At 42.1% G+C, this 16,090-nt stretch overlaps 1 protein-coding gene across 1 annotated transcript; it reads left to right on the forward strand.

Annotated features, from left to right (window-relative positions):
• Window positions 1-1,081: 1,081 nt before the first annotated feature.
• exd1 (exonuclease 3'-5' domain containing 1) lies at window positions 1,082-5,773 on the forward strand. The gene is made up of 11 exons (XM_004540737.2): window positions 1,082-1,372; window positions 1,499-1,564; window positions 1,678-1,711; window positions 1,802-1,878; window positions 2,468-2,541; window positions 2,623-2,709; window positions 2,798-2,902; window positions 2,989-3,069; window positions 3,207-3,350; window positions 3,434-3,625; window positions 4,900-5,773. Exons 1-11 carry the CDS (start codon window positions 1,243-1,245, stop codon window positions 5,443-5,445), a joined length of 1,536 nt encoding a protein of 511 aa, XP_004540794.1. The 5' UTR covers window positions 1,082-1,242; the 3' UTR covers window positions 5,446-5,773.
• Window positions 5,774-16,090: the final 10,317 nt, after the last annotated feature.

Genomic DNA, 16,090 nt, shown 5'->3' on the forward strand with positions numbered 1-16,090 from the left:
CCTGATGTGAAAGAAAATGGTAGCCTTTTAAACACATGCCAGGTACTTTTCTTTGATAAGCTGCACTGTTTCAGACATGTGATAAATTTAGGTATATCTGTTGATTGCCATGCACTCCAAGTGAATGTGCAAATTTTGAAACATGAAAATGACATTTGATGATTAAAGAAAATAAGACACCGACAGTCACACAGTACATCAAGTAGGCTATGTTGCTATTCTGGTAGTCAGTGGTCACTGGTGTAAATGATGTCACAGAGTGTCACATTCAAGGAAGAAAGAGTCAAATACCTTGGACCTGCAGCCGTTAACTCAATAGTTGAGCTGTGGACACCCCCTGGTGGATATATTGAATCATCTGCTGTCCAGCTGAGAGGATGATGTCCTTTTGCAGGTACTGGAAATTAGCCTCAGCATCTTTTGTACAAATACATCAATCACCATCCAGGAGAAGACAAGCTCTTTTCTTCAAATCACAGTTTCCCTTCAGCAGGGAGATTAATTGAACTTGGGTCTGACCACCAACCTCTGTAGCAGCTGTTTTTGTCGAGGTTTTTATGCTCATTTGACGAAAATTGAGCTGAACTCGTGATTATGGAGGGTCACGAGTGAATTTAACAACTGAATTGTTAAATAGTGAATTAAATGGGTCATTAATTAATTAAAAATGGAAATAGAGTACTAAATAATTTATCAAGTGGTTTAAATGATGATAACATAATTGTAATCATTTATTTATATATTAAATTAATTAATAATTTCCCATTTTAATTAAATAAAAAAAATTATAATAATAATTTTGGCACTCGTTGCCCTCAATACTCTGTCATCCTTGTTTTAAAATGTTGGAAATACGTAAGCACGACCCATAACTGACTTGTGGAGTTACCTTCATTTGTCATGGGAAACAAAAACATTTTTTAATCCCAGAGAGCGTCCCTACAGTCAGAAATAAAATTTAAAAAAAAAATCGGTTTGTTGCTTTACGCAAAGTTTCCGATAGCCGTAAATGTAATTTTAAAAACTGTGTTAGTTGTTTTTTATCTGGTGATGTTTTTTTATGGAGTCAAGGCGCTCGAACAATTAAGTAACGACGAGCTCATGAACGCAACATTCCCGGCCAGCGCGCTAATCGCAAGCAGCTAACAGCCTAGCCGCTAACCGGTGATTGGGGATAAGGATATCTCCAAATCAACAAATACACTGTTTTATTCGCTTGAAACAGCTCGTACATGATTTAAAATGGTTGTGGATGATGTAAAACTACTGACTTACTTCAAGGGAGCGAGAATCAAATTGATCCTCAAGACTTCATCGTTCTTCGGGGTCGTGAAACGTATTTACCCCAACAAAGCTTTGATTTTGGCGGACGGTTAGATGTTTTTAATTAATGTTGTACTTTATTTATGAATTCTTTCTGTAATATAAGAGAGTAAAACTGCTAAATACTTTATATTAGTGTCTTGGAAAGATAGTTGTGGTTTCTGGTTTGTTGCAGTTGTCAGTAGTGATGGCTGGAGGTTTCCCGGAACAAACATTTTCTTTGGCCATGAGATTCTGAATGGTGAGTTCACTCATGAAAAGTAATACCTGAACAGGTTTGTACCAAGCTGCACAGTATTCTTTCATTGTCCATTCTGATATCTGGCTTGACTTTTTATATAATTAATTCAACAGTGGAATTTAGCAGTGATGGGAACGGTGACCGTGAGTAAGTAAGACATGCATGAGGTGCCACTTTTGGTGAGAATGCCTTTTGTCCTGGCTTGTAATAAATTTCAATGTACAAAACTGTGCACAGAAATATTCACCATCACAGACCAGAGGACCACTTGGATGTAGCAAAGTTTCAGCCATACAGGAAGACAGGCACATTGGGTGAGTTCATTTATTCCACTAAAGCTAATGATGAACCAGTTACACCAGGGGTGTCAAACCTAAGGCCCGGGGTCCTGAATGGGCTTTGGAAAGCTTTGGAAAATATGAAGGAGGCCTGTATGCTAATGGTCATTTATACTACACCAAAGTAATTAAGTAATAGATGAACACCTAAACTACATGTTTGCTTGTTTTCTACTCACGGTAAAGAAAAAAAAAATCAAAGTAAATTATTGAAAACTTTAAATTTTATAATTAAAGGAATATCTGGTACCAGATTCTTTTCTATAATTTTATGCAGTTGTGAAAACACAGTTGTTTGTTTCTTACAAATTAAGCCAAAAAAGATGTCCTGACAGGATTATTTTCCTTTATTACAACAGCATTTCTTTATTGTGCAGAAAGAATTTGACGTAGTGTTGAAATTACCCTTTTTTGCTCATATTGAGTCGTCTCGAGGGTTACATGTGCCGTTTGCATTGACACAAGGTTGTCCGGCCCACTAGGTAACGTGAGTTAGACAACCCTGAGCTACACATTTGTTTTGAACGTCTCACTTTTGAGAGGATTTTTCTTTTTCTTTTTGCAGATGATGACGAGGAGGATGAAGAGTACATCAACTACGTAGTTGTTGATGAGTTTCATGAGAAGTTCGGACCTACTGTGAGTTGATTTGATGTTTGCTTTCTACTGTTTAAATGACTCAGATTTCTTTGACCCATGTACCGTATCCAAATGTGTTAGATAATGCACATCAAGAAACAGCACGTGATCGGTGTGGGAGCAGAAGGAGTTGAGGTATTTAAGAATGGACAACTGTGTTGGCTGCAGGTGAGAAGGTCGTCAGTCTTTTGGTTTTTTGTTCCTTCTCCATCATGAGGACAGAAAAAGGAAAATAACTTAAACCTAATTCTTCTAGATTGCCACTAAAAACAAAGTATACCTATTTGATGTCCTGTTACTCGGAGCCCGGGCTTTTAAGAATGGCCTCGCTATGATCCTGGAGAGCAAGGACATTTTAAAGGTGACAAATAACTGCATTAGAAGCTCTCTTAAAATTATGGCAGTGATTATGATTACCGTAGCATATTGGTTTGATATTTGTTATAGGTCATCCATGACTGCAGAGCCATTGCTGGATGTCTGATCGCTCAGTTTGGAGTAAAGCTGGCAAATGTCTTTGACACTCAGGTACGTGCGCAGTATGCACATTATTGCTAATCTTTAGATTATTCTCTAAATTATCCATATTGTTCTTTTCATTTTATGTGTCTCTGTTTTGTCTGTTTGATTGAAATCATTTTTTTTGTCTTCTTTAAATATTTTAGGTGGCAGATGTCATGTGCTTCTACTCAGAGACGGGAGGTTTCCTTCCTGACAGAGTCAGTACTCTCCACGAGGTGTTAAGTCTGCATCTGAGGGTGCCCCCCTCCCAGCTTTCGTCTCTTCAGATGAAGTCACAGTTCACTAAGGTACACCACACAGACCTATCCAGGGTATTTTTTTCTTGTGCTGTATAGGTATTTGGTGCTATAACAGGCTTATGTTTTTATAGGAAGAAAGCGAGATGTGGCACATGCGGCCTTGTCCGTTACCCCTGCTGAAGGTGATGGCTCTATCAGTGATCCACCTACAGCCGTTCAGACTGGTGCTGCTGGACACGCTCATGAGAGACTACATGGCTCTGGTTGATTCCTACCTCAGCAGCAGCCATTACCAGCCCGATGAACTGGCGCATGTTGGCATGGTGGGTAATTAAGAAACAATTAGCTGTCTTCAAAGAAATAATCCTTTTCAGTTTTTTGCTCCAGTCAAAAGTCGGGCAACATGATAGAAACGCGCATGATTTAGTCAACACTGCTGGCTTCATCAGTCTGTTAAAGTGACAGCTTCCTGTCATTCACGCGTGGGACAGGTTTACGTTATCCTTCACTGCTTCATTCACACACTCCCACGTCAGTAACACACAGAAAGACATTTCTGCATGTTATGTACAGTATTTTCATATCTGGTAAAAATGTATGGCATTGATTCTAGTGAGATGTAACTGCACATTTGTATGTTTGGTTCTTTCCTCCGTCATCAGTAAAACACAGAGTATGGGCCTGTCTCTTAGAAAGTGTATAAGACGGACGTGGCCACTTTGATGTCTCAGTGATTGCTGATAACGGTGGCTAAATAATGCTCAGAATTCACAAAGTGGATTTTATATTTTATTCAGCATGATTCGAAAGTAGTGAGTGAGCCAATATAGTCATCAGTAAAGTGTTTGGTGAGCTCACAGAGCAAGATCCGAGGGCTGCTTTCCTATAGAGTTCTATACAACTGGGAGAATTTTCAAACATAGAACCCACATCCATCTTTTAAAGTGTCGATTCTGCCCTCTGCCCTTGTACAAGATGTCTGAGAGAGATTTCTCTTCCAGATTGGGAATAATAAGGAAAGAGATGATAGCTGAGGTAAGAAACAGGGTCTATGCGATATGATGCAATTCTCAGATGATTTTTAAGCTGTGCAATTCACAAAAGCACATGAGATAAATGCAGTCTTCTCGGTTGTGTCTACATATTAATGATCTGCACTCACGCAGACTTATGCATCATTAAATAAATGTTATTGTAGACCAGCGTGGTAAGGTTGTCCTTACCAGTTATTGGTAAGTCCACAAGTCATGGTCAACACTTTTCATTGAATTGTTCTTACAGTACCCTGCGTTGCATGCGAAATAGCTAATATAGCTAATATAACTTTATGTGAAAAAGTTAAAAATAAATGCCAAAAATAAACATTTTGCTTTTCCTTTTATCAGCTCTAATGTGTTGCAGGATTTCAGATTGAAATATAACATCCACAGATCACAGCGGGCTAATTGTGTGTGTCTGTAAAGGTCTTAAATCTGGCGTTTTCTTTACTCAAGCATTGCACAGATTTAAACTGCTTTGAGTATTTAATTGACATGTGAGGTTTGCAGAAGTTTAAAGGTTAGCAGTAACCGTCCCAATCAACTGTTTGTATCCACAGGAAAGTGTGTTGGAGTTGCCCAGAGAGCTGAGGCAGCTGGAGGTAATGCGTCGCGAGAGGCACGAGTGGGCTTCCAGTCACTATCCACTCACAGAGCAGGGTCTGCTGGCTCGCTTTAGCCCCAAACCTCAGTCTTCATCCCAGGCCTCACCTGCTGTAGAAGAAGACCAAAGGAAAAACCATCCAGATGTGTCTGAACCTGCAAGTGTAGAATCTCCTTCACCATCACCACAGGAGCTTCTTGTTAACCAGTCTGCAACTAGCCCTTTGAGGGTCACCAGTGGGCCTGCTGTGGATGCTCGGGATCCTGCTCCTGCCACTGTGTCAGACCTCACCAATAAAGAGTCCATCAACTGTTCTCTGTCAGCAGGTATGAGCAGAGGGGATGCAGGAGTACGAATGGATCTCATGGGAAGAGGAAGGCTCTTTGGGAAAGAGCAGCCATCCAACGGCACTTTTCCTTTCTTAGGAAGAGGAAGAGGCTTCCTTCTCCACTTACCACCCACTCAGATCCCCAAGTGCTGGGGACTTCAAACATCAGTGTAGTGTGAAAGCGACTCCTTTCCAGAATAAAATGTCAGAACCTGGCCTCGGAAAGTAACCCACCTAAAGATGTTTGTGGTTTGAGTGGAGAAGAATTTACATTAAGTCCCCAGCCTATCTCATCTTCACTGAGCCAATCATTCAGATATTAAAGTAGTCATCACAAATGTTTACTCTTTTCCACTGTGTAATTCCTTAGCATGGCCAGTAGGTGGCAGTAAATGTTCTTTGTTTGTTTGTTTTGTTTTGCAAAGATTTGTTTGACATTTGTCATTTATGCTTCTGGAAAAATAAAAATATACAGGAGTTCTTATTGTTTAATATAACTAAATGTTTCATCTTGTGTTTTAAGTCGTAGTTGACCCCCTTTTTATCGCACACATTATGCTCTGATAGCATGTCACAATATGTCATGTGTGACGAGAAATGATGGGTTTGGCTGGTGGAACACCAAGTACACCCAGACAACTCCACAACCTCATTAATGTGCTAAACTTAGCGTGATTGATTGCCTGTACAGCCTGTGTTGCAGTTAATTGATTGTGAAATGCAGAAACAGGCACTGATGGATCTGCTGTTAATTGAGCAAAAACATTGCTGGCTGACACTTCTTTTGATTACTGATAATAATAAAAGGGGGGAAAACATTAGACTTGGTGCAGAAGGAACACAGAGAGGGATACAGATTCTCTGTATCTTCAGTCATTGCTGCTGTTTTAGACGTGCTTTGATCACAGGTGGTCAGCACCTGCCATATTTTGTAATAACAGAAAAAAGATGATGTTATCCTGTTAATTTGCTGCTTGACATGCCTTGCAGATTTTGTGCAGCCATTTTTGCCAGAGATCAAAACAAGCCATGGACACAACAGCAGGGCATTTCTGCAGAGCAAGCCCCCCACCAGTATTAATCACATCTTATTGCTATGGTTATCTACATGCAGAGGCTTGGGCCCTTTCCAAAGCTTTCTAATTGAAAGCATGAAACAGATAATGTAGGATTTTAATTAACTGGGAGGCAGCCTGACACAAAGCCCTGCTTCTCTCGTAGCAACCACCCTGCAACAGGGTGGATCGTACCCATATGCCTCTTTCAGCCCTCTGAAACGCTCCCGTTACTCGGTCTGTGTACGCGAGGTTTCAGCAAGGAACAAAAGGGTTATCGCATCATCTTAATACCGATTTGTGTGATGTTATCTTTGAGCTGCTGCTCTTAAATCCCATCCCACAGCGAGAGAGGATTCATTCCATATTATGTGACTGGAGCTTGCTCCCCTCTATATTTATCTGCGTCAATCAGCAGTGAAGTTGTGGAGGGGTTGTAGTTTGTTGGGGGGGGGATATACAGGTCTCCGAGGGGCCATGGAGGACAGGCTCCTGTCATTGACCACCAGATTGGAGCTCTTATTTTAGAGGACCTTGCATTTCCTCTCCGTCACAATAATGCCTTATGTGCAGCACTTCCTGTTTCTCAGGCCTCTGAGGAAGGAACTGCGCGCTTGTCACACGGTAGTCACCGTTTCCTCCCTCCCCCTCGGCCTCCCCTCCCCTCCACCCACAAACTTCAGACAGTGTTATGTCCTTCAGAGAGGAAAGATGACTGCACCTTCAGCATCACAGCAGGATGCGGCCGAGCTAATTTTAGACTAAAAGTCGGAAAGGTAGCGCACAGACATAAACACAAACTTTAGGATGTCCAGCTGTGTTGATTTTGCATCCAAAAATGGAGATCTCAACCGCGCAAGACCATTTATTGTTTTGACTGAGCAGTACGAGCCACGAGGCCTGAAGGTGTAATGGAAATGGTTCACTCACTGAACAATGATGAGCACTTTAAAAGTCACACTTTTACAAACTGCATACATTATTCAAAGACGGCAAGGAAGCCACCCAGACACGTGCCGAGCTGCATTATTGATCACCAGAGCTTCAGGCGCTGTTGTGAGAGTACCAGAAACAAAGGTGTTTGTCCTCCTTCCCACCCCACCAGCTTACAACTCTGAAAATGACACGACCTGGACAACACCTTCCCTCCTGATCGGGGTTAGGCTCGAGGATTTGTTCATAATTAATAGGCCCTTGTTAATTATTAAAAGTGAAAGGACAGTTGAATGAAAACCTTTGCTGTTGTAACACGTCATTAAAATTGATCATCATGTTTGCTGACTAAGTGCTCACTCAGATCATGGGAGATATAGCTCAGCGCTGAAAAAGAAGGAAAGCTAATCAGAGTTTGGACCAGTGGCTCATCAGTAATCAGATTGTTTGTGAGCTGTTTAAATTTTTCCTCTCGGCTTAATCCTGCTACTGCTTTCCTCTGGGACTTTGTTTAGCCTGGGGTGGCAGACTTGGCCAGAAGCGACTTGTTTGATTGGCTTGTTGAAACAACACAATCAGCTGGTCTTACCTGAGTAGCTGCACTACAAAGAACCAGACTGATGAGCAGCATCAGCAGTTCTGACCGCGCCACGACAGGTTGTGTAGACACGTGTCAACAGAATAATATGATTTTCATTATTAATGTAACCACATGTAATCCTTTTGTATTTATAGGCAGGGAGGCATACAGTCAGATATCAGGTTCCACTGTGCCACTAACCGCATCCCTGCAGCCAGTCTTCCATCTGTTAGGAAAAACCTATTGAATCGTGCTCCGCTCCCCCACCCCCTACAGCCCCCCCTCCTCTCCCTTTCTTTTTCTCACGTTACAGGCAACCCTCCTTTACTCTCCCCAGGTCATATTCAACGGGACAATTAATATTTAACGTGAGAAAGGCCGACCTATCCAGATGGCCTCTCGAGTACAGGCGAAAATGAGAACAAAACACAGCATCAATATTTCAGCCGGCCTCACTAGTGGCATGCACGTATCCCCGCAGTCAGGAAGCTTTGCTCAGGAAGACCCCCTTCAATAAGCACACGTTCATTTAAATGCACACATACACAGATGCAGGCACACAATACGCATCTTTATGAACTGCTGCGCCATGTTTACTCAGGCGGCGTGGAGCATCGGGACCTGGGAGGGCCTCTCCAAAGGAATCAGCCATATTGTGACCTTCAGCTGGGATAGACGTGCACAGACAGGAGATGAGTGACAGGTGACGGAGCAGATGATAAAGGCCAGGATTTAGGAATGTCAGCCTTCAGTCCACCACTTTGGTCCAGTCTAATAAGTAGCCAGTGTATGGGGCAGCTATGACATAACAACGCTTCATATAGACAGCAAGAGGATGAATTCTATTAACTTTGGTGCAAATGTAGCTCTTTATTTTGGATGAAATATGATGGAAATAGATACTTTCTGTTTTTTTCTTACCCAAAGTACTCCATTCATCCTCTGTAGAAAAAGCCTTTCAACCACAATCAGCCCAAAGGGCCGAGGACACAGCAGGATTTAACTACAGAAGCTCTCCATCACATCAGAAGACCAGCTGAATGTTTCCGCATTTTGGCCGTCGCTTAACCGACCGCAGAGCAACTGGCCTGGCCGCAGTCCCTGAGGCTCCGTAGGTGCACCTTCACTCGCAGGAGATAATGACAAAACGAGCGGGATGTTAATGATTTGTGCAATGAAGGTGGACATGTGTCAAAGACAAGCATGCAAATGACTCATGCAAGACCCCCCTTCTACCCCCCTACCCGAGCCTCTGATGCTGAGCAGCTTTGCTGTTTTTATATCATGTTGAGTAATAAATTATAGCAATTATGGAAACATTTAGAAATAAATAATAGCTGCGATGGGTCTTTTCTTTTCCTGTGTTGTTGGCTTTGAGAGGAGAGTTGACGATAAAAAACAAAGGTGTTGTCAAGGTGGAGTTATTAAATTATTGGCCACCCCCTTTATGTAATAATAATAATAATGGATTGGATTTATATAGCGCTTTTCAAGGCACCCAAAGCGCTTTACAATGCCACTATTCATTCACTCTCACATTCACACACTGGTGGAGGCAGCTACGGTTGTAGCCACAGCTGCCCTGGGGCAGACTGACAGAAGCGAGGCTGCCATATCGCGCCATCGGCCCCTCTGGCCAACACCAGTAGGCAAGTAGGGTAAAGTGTCTTGCCCAAGGACACAACGACCAGGACAGAGAGCCCGGGGATCGAACCGGCGACCTTCCGGTTACAGATACGCTTCCCAACCCCCTGAGCCACAGACGCCCCAAGAAAGTCTTTGATTCAAAAGATGAGCTATTAGCTGTTGGCAAGTTTGTCATAATTAAAACCTGCATTGTGTAATGTGGGTGTGTGCACACAGATGACGGGGTGATTGTAGCCACGGGAAGGGCCTGGAGAAGGAAGAAACTGCGGAGGGGAGGGCTCCCTGTGGCTGGCTGAATTAGTGCTCGATGGGTTTGGCCTGGCAGCTGCTCTGGGGGCCTGGCATGCTGACAGCCAGCACTGTGGAGTTGTGTTGTCATGGCCAGCCAGCACACAGTAAGGGAGGTGCCAACGCCAGGCACACCAACGCCGTCACCATTGCGGGGCTTTGTCTTCCAAGCATACTTGTTTTACTTATTATGGCAATATCATTGGATTAGTATGAGATTAAGCCGGGTAATGAAAAAGGGCAAGTTGCGTTCATGTCATCAGGGAAAACGTAAATGCCACACTAAGCTGGTTATGACATTTGGCCGTAATGAAAAACGTGATCGTTGTGTGTTTTAAACAGCTGTTGGTTCAAAAACCAGCCTGCTGTTGCTTTGATTTATCAAAAGAAGAGGCTGACGTAAAGTAAATGCCCATATGACTCACCTAAGATAAATTCGATTTAGTCTCCTTTGTCAAGATGTGCTCAAAGAAAACAAAACAAAACAAGGTGGTATATTTAATGTGACACATAAAGCTGTGGGAGCTTGCCTTTAGCTCCACTAACACTGGAAACACTGTGTTACTGTAATGTCAGTTTCACAGATTTACACAAGTCCAAGCCTGAGAGGATGCTGGAGAAATTTTATGATTAAGGTTGCAATCATCTTTATCCTTCCTGACATTAGACAGCGAGTTAATAGACAGAGATTCATTGCAAAATAGTGACGTGCTGAAAGTGTCTTCGTGTATCTCCTTCAGGCTGTTAAAGGCCTTCATTGACTTTGACCACCCTTGTATATTAAACCTGTCCTGCTTCTGGGATTTGGGCAGATTCTGGGCCTGGTTTGCCAGAGCCGGCTGGGCCCATTTTGGCCCAGATGCCACGGCTTCTATCCAGGCATGGCACTGGGATATCTGTGGGGCCCAAGCACACCAGCTGCTATCTCTGTGTCACAGACAGCTGTATCTGAATATTCATACAAAGTGTAGATTAATGTGTATTTGTTTGGCCCCCTGTGGTGCGCCTTCAAACAGACCCAATTGAGAAACCACTCAAAGAAGTCATAGCAATAATGCCTGCCACAGCGCAGATGAAAAACCTCAGCATTCCTGTAACCTGTGCCTGAAAGCATGGCTAGAGAGGTTGATGGTTGGTGCATGCAGCAACAAAACACTGAGGTTTCTATCATTCAGTACCAATCTCATTGACCTAAGCTGTTGTGGCATGTTTGCTTACTAACTATTAGTAAGTATGTTTTGTCCTCATGCCTGATTACGAGAGGACAGGAGACCAGCTGCCCATTCTTATTTTTTTTAAGTGAAGCTACTCCTGTGGCTGTCACGGCTGAGCTTGTGCTGCTCCAACTTTTCCTTTTGGCTCAAGCCATTCATGCCAAGCCAACAGGAGATGCGTAGGAAAGGACCTTGCATTCACATTCTAAGCAACGGCCACCTTACCCAGTAGCGGCTCAATCAACCTTGGCCTTCAGTGAGACGTGCTTTGAAGAGAGCGTTTCGGTGGGTGTTTGGTCAAATATGCTGCTGGCTAAGGCCAAATAGAATTGATGAATGTGCACTGGTGAAGGTTTTGAGGGGGAAGTTCTATAAAACGAGCAGATGGGCTTTACTTCCCCGCCTGAATAAGTGGAGTGAACCAGTGTGCACACAGGGGAAGATTTGTGGGTAAACTGTTTTACCTCCCCTCTCTTTGTTTTGTAATGAGAGAGTCGAAATGGTTGCTAACTGCTGACAGACAATGGCTCGCCCCTAATGAGAGCAAAGTGTTTCGGAGCCGCTGGCTAATTATTGCAACCATCTGAAGCTATCACAGCCTGTATTTTATTATTTCCTGTAAAACTCATTATACCGACCAATATGTTTTAATTCTCTAAAATCGAAATAAATAAACACCCAATCTAATATATTTTGACCATAATCAGGAAATACGTGCACGAGTGTGATTGTGAAACAGAAAGGAGTATCTTATCTCTATAGTAAGCAGCCTACTGTATGTTAATCCATCACGAGATAGTGGAAGCAGGTTACTGGGTGTGCAGTTTCTTTCCTCACGCAGGTGTGTTACAGCTCTTATCTGCTGTCTGGCTCTTTGTTGACCCTGAGAGTTTGTCAGGCTCAAACAATAACGCCGGTCGTAAAAAACCACAGATAGCAAAAAAGCTTTGACTTTTACTAGAGAAGACCTCCTAGGCAGCCATATCTATCTAGTGGGTGCTGTGGTAATTTATGGAAGGAAGTGGTGTGTGTGTTCCTCTTCTGTTTTAACCAGCGTCCTTCCTTCTTTCACACTTGGGTGTTCTGGTTGTCTATGGGCAACCAAAATGAATAGTAAGCTAAGAAAAAAGGTTCATAATTATTAAAAGGAGAAAAAAAATCCCTTTTACTCTGCCAAAATTCTGATCTCAGACAGTTATTATCATACTAGTTTGTTGTCCAGAAAAACAACCAACTTTATTTTGTTTTCAATCTGTGATTCATTACACCATTCCACGGTAATGATCTCTGATAATGAGCTTGATTTGGCTTCTGGAACAAGATGAACTCTTGGTTGATTACAGGGCGGGCTATGAGCAGAGTGCAAGTGATTGCAGTGCTAAAGCACAGGCAAAGTCAGTCCCAATCTGCAAGGTGATGGCCCTTGCATCGTTAGTGCAACACAAACAGCATATTATTCATAAGCAAAAAAGACAGTCTCATATACTGTACATACATATCATTGATATGTATGTATATGAGACTGTCTTTATACAGGTTAACCTTTATGGCCCTTACTTACTTTCAATGCTTCTTTAAATGGATTGCAAAAAACTGTAATTCCTTAATTTAAATCTACCCGCAAAATCTATAATTCTCTGCATTTTACCTGCAGCGTGCACACTTTGAGGATAAAAGTTTTTCGGACACTAGCAGTGCTCACATGAACATTCAGCGAGGCAGAAAAAACACTGTTCTCTTTCAAACAAAATTATAGAACTAGTTCAAGTTGATTTCCTCCATGAGAAGTTAGGGCTTTCTAGACTCTAGGGGTCAATTTTCTCATTTTCCCTTACGTAGATAAAATATTTTATATTGTGTAAATAAAGATAAGGTCCACATGCTATTTAATCTTTTGAAATTTATGGTTGCAGAGTGTGGGTGTAACAGAATTCACAGAGCCCTAAAAGGAGAAATTGATGCAGAGGCTTACAGTTTCCCATCAAGCTTGTGCCTTTGCTCTCTGTGGCACTGGGGCCAGAGCACTTTCCTGTCATTATGAGGGCTCCAGAGGAAAAAGAGTAGCAAAATGGTTTCCAGGTTTTACTTTAATGTGAAAAAGGAAGGTCGATGATGGGAATGGGTGGGGGTTGTGCGGGGGTTGCTTGGTCACAGGTAGTGGTATCGGTTGTAGCTGTGGGGAGGCCAGAATGAAAGAGAAGGCAATATGGGTCACTCGGTGACTGGACGCAGAAGCAATCGTCTGTAGTCCAGGTCATACATGCTTTTAAATACAGCAAATACTCACACGTGGTTCAGCAAAAACTGAGGGCCTTGCATGGCCATTGTAGTTTAGAATAGCTGAACATATTTCACTTCTCAGATTATCACTCACGTATCAGTCTTTCAGTTATTATTCTTGGGCTGTCAGCCAGAAGCAGCCATTAGAACAATGCACATTGTGATGTCTGACGGCGACATAACCTCACAATTCTATGAGTTATACCAGGGGATGATACCCATATTGTGGGGGGAAGTGGGTGTAGATTAGGAAGGAAAATGACACAATTTCCAATTTGAATTGTGTCACAGACAAAATTAAAGTCTCGAGTATCACCATAGTGTTGTATCAGCAACATTATGTTGTCTGTGGAGTTTTTCTTAAACTTTTTTTTTTGATTGTACACAATGAAATCATACTCAAATTTCTTTAGAGTATGATTAATTAGTTTTTAACGATTGCCATTTAAACTTCAGTTCAGGATACTCAACAAGGTAGGAAGGTTCCTACTATTATTGTCTCAGGGGAGCCATGTTGTCTACAGAAGGCCTCCTTCCCCTTTGTGCCCTGATACCAGCAGCAACATAGACTCAGGAGCCACTCTCTCCAAAAGGACAAACAGGAACCAGCCCTGTATGTGGCCCTGTTGTTTTATGCTAGGACTATTTCCTCTGTCTTGAAAACTAGAAGCCAATGATTCTAGAGAAGATCTATACCACTATTATGTCCATTTAGCTCTTTCCCCCATAAAGATGACATTTGAGGACTTCTCCAGTACCCTTTGTGACCAGTTTGACACCTCATTATATACCAATAAAGTTCGATGACCATTAGAATGGTTTAAGGGGTTTTCCAAGGGTGGCTGTATATTCAGAAAACATCCTCTAACTTCTGATGAACATCCAGTCCTTCTGTTCTATAAGCAGCTTCTAACAATATGACAGAAACCACTAAGTTCGGAAAAGAGCTTCAGCTGTTACTCTTAGAGTGCTTTGAAGGAGGCAAAGAGTTGAAGCTTCAGCCAGGTTGGCATGATGACTTAAAACAGCAAGGCTGGCTCTTTCTAAATTTGCATCCAGGCACCTCTAATATTCATCATTTTACATGTTTTCCTGTACCTTACTTGCTATATATATAAAAAAAACAAGCACTTACAAGCTTTAACATTAATAACCACTGGCAGTTAAACTGAAGAACACTGCTCATGGCATTATAACGCACTGTTATACAGGAAAACTTTTGATTGTGGCATTCACTTGGTTTCAACTTCCACCCACATGTTTTTCCCGGCAGCACAGTTTATCCCATCCACAAGGTTTAAAAAAAACTAACCAATAATGCCCGAAAGAAGAAAAAAAATCTCCAAGTTTATCTGGCATCCAAACTCCCCAGATTCCAGTGTGATCAAGTGTCTGCGCAGATGCCCCACCCAACAACCCACAAAACCCAAATGATCTGCTGCCAATGTCCAGACACCACAGATATCGCCAGAGTTCGATTGTCCATTCCTTAATGGGTCAAAGCTAGTCTGATATCAGGCTGCGGCCTGCTGTTACACGCCGCTGGGCGGCACGGTGATGCAATGGTTAGCAGTATCAAATCCCAGATGATGATTCCTAGTTTGTCCAGGGATAGCTCAGTAGGTAAAGTGGTTGCCCCATGATCGGAAGGTCGGCGGTTCGAATCCACTTAACGGCTACCCTGAGGTACCCCTGAGCAAGGTACCGTCCCTACACACTGCTCCCCGGGCGCCTGCTTAGTGGGCTGCCCACTGCTTCACTGAGTGAATGGGTCAAATGCAGAGAAAAACAAGTAATTTCCCCATGGGGATCAATAAAGTATCCATTATTATTATTATTATTATTAATCTAGGATCTTATGAAAGCTGTTGATTCTGAAGTGGATGTAGGCCTGGCTGAGAGGTAAAAAGTTTGTAAGCATATTTTTTCCATAATGGCTTCTCTTTACTGGCTTCTTGTTAAATTTAGAATCAAGTTTAAAATAATTTTCTCACATAAAAGATCTTGAATAATCAGGTCCATTCTTATCGTAAAGACGTCATACTACCATATGAACTCAAAGAGCACTTTGCTCTCAGGCTGCTTGTGGTTTCTAGGGTATTTAAAAGCAGAACGGGAGGCAGAGCCTTCAGCTTTCACTCCCTTCTTCTCTGCAACTAGCTCCCAGATTGGATTTGGGAGACAAACATCCTCTCTAATTTTAAAATTAAGCTTAAAACTATCCTTTGTGATAAAGTTAGGGCTGGACCAGGTGATCCTGAACCCTTCCTTAGCGTTGTTCCAATAGGCCTAGGCTGCTGAGTGTCTCTTCTTAACTCAATACACCAATCTACATTTAATCATTAGTTGTTGTAAAACTCTGGCTGTCTTCCACAGCATTTCTTTTGTCCTGTCTTCCTTTCCTCACCCTCAACCAGGCGCAGAAGATGGCCTCCCCTCCCTGACTGGCTGCTCGGTTTTGCCAGTTTCTTCCTGTTAAAAGGGTGTTTTTCCTTCCCACTGTTGCTGGGAGTCATCTGATTGTTGGTGATTTCTCTGTATTATTTCAAGTTTTTTGCCCTGCATTATAAAGCACCTTGTGATTTGCTAGTATATAAATAGATATATAAATAGGGAATTTGCACAGAATTTAGCATGTAGCTTTAATGTTGTAGCTGATTGGTTTAAAGGTTTTGTTTTTTCTAAGAATATATACGAACATATTCTAAAATTATATGTTCAACTATTCTTTTAACCCATAAAAAACAGCACCTTAAATCTTTTGTTGATCTTTTTTCCTTTACTCTTTCAGTGCCTTACATTTTATTCTCTGCCCAGATTTT

Source organism: Maylandia zebra, linkage group LG19, assembly GCF_041146795.1.
Source record: "Maylandia zebra isolate NMK-2024a linkage group LG19, Mzebra_GT3a, whole genome shotgun sequence".
NCBI classification, from domain to species: Eukaryota; Metazoa; Chordata; class Actinopteri; order Cichliformes; family Cichlidae; genus Maylandia; species Maylandia zebra.

What these genes read in the sequence shown, in the direction of transcription:
- exd1 (XM_004540737.2), top strand. Translation starts at nt 1,243, where the DNA reads ATGGTTGTGGATGATGTAAAACTACTGACTTACTTCAAGGGAGCGAGA. An exon ending in TGGCCATGAGATTCTGAATG is followed by an intron (nt 1,565 to 1,677) that starts GTGAGTTCACTC and finishes TTAATTCAACAG; the next exon opens with TGGAATTTAGCAGTGATGGG. An exon ending in TGAAGTCACAGTTCACTAAG is followed by an intron (nt 3,351 to 3,433) that starts GTACACCACACA and finishes ATGTTTTTATAG; the next exon opens with GAAGAAAGCGAGATGTGGCA.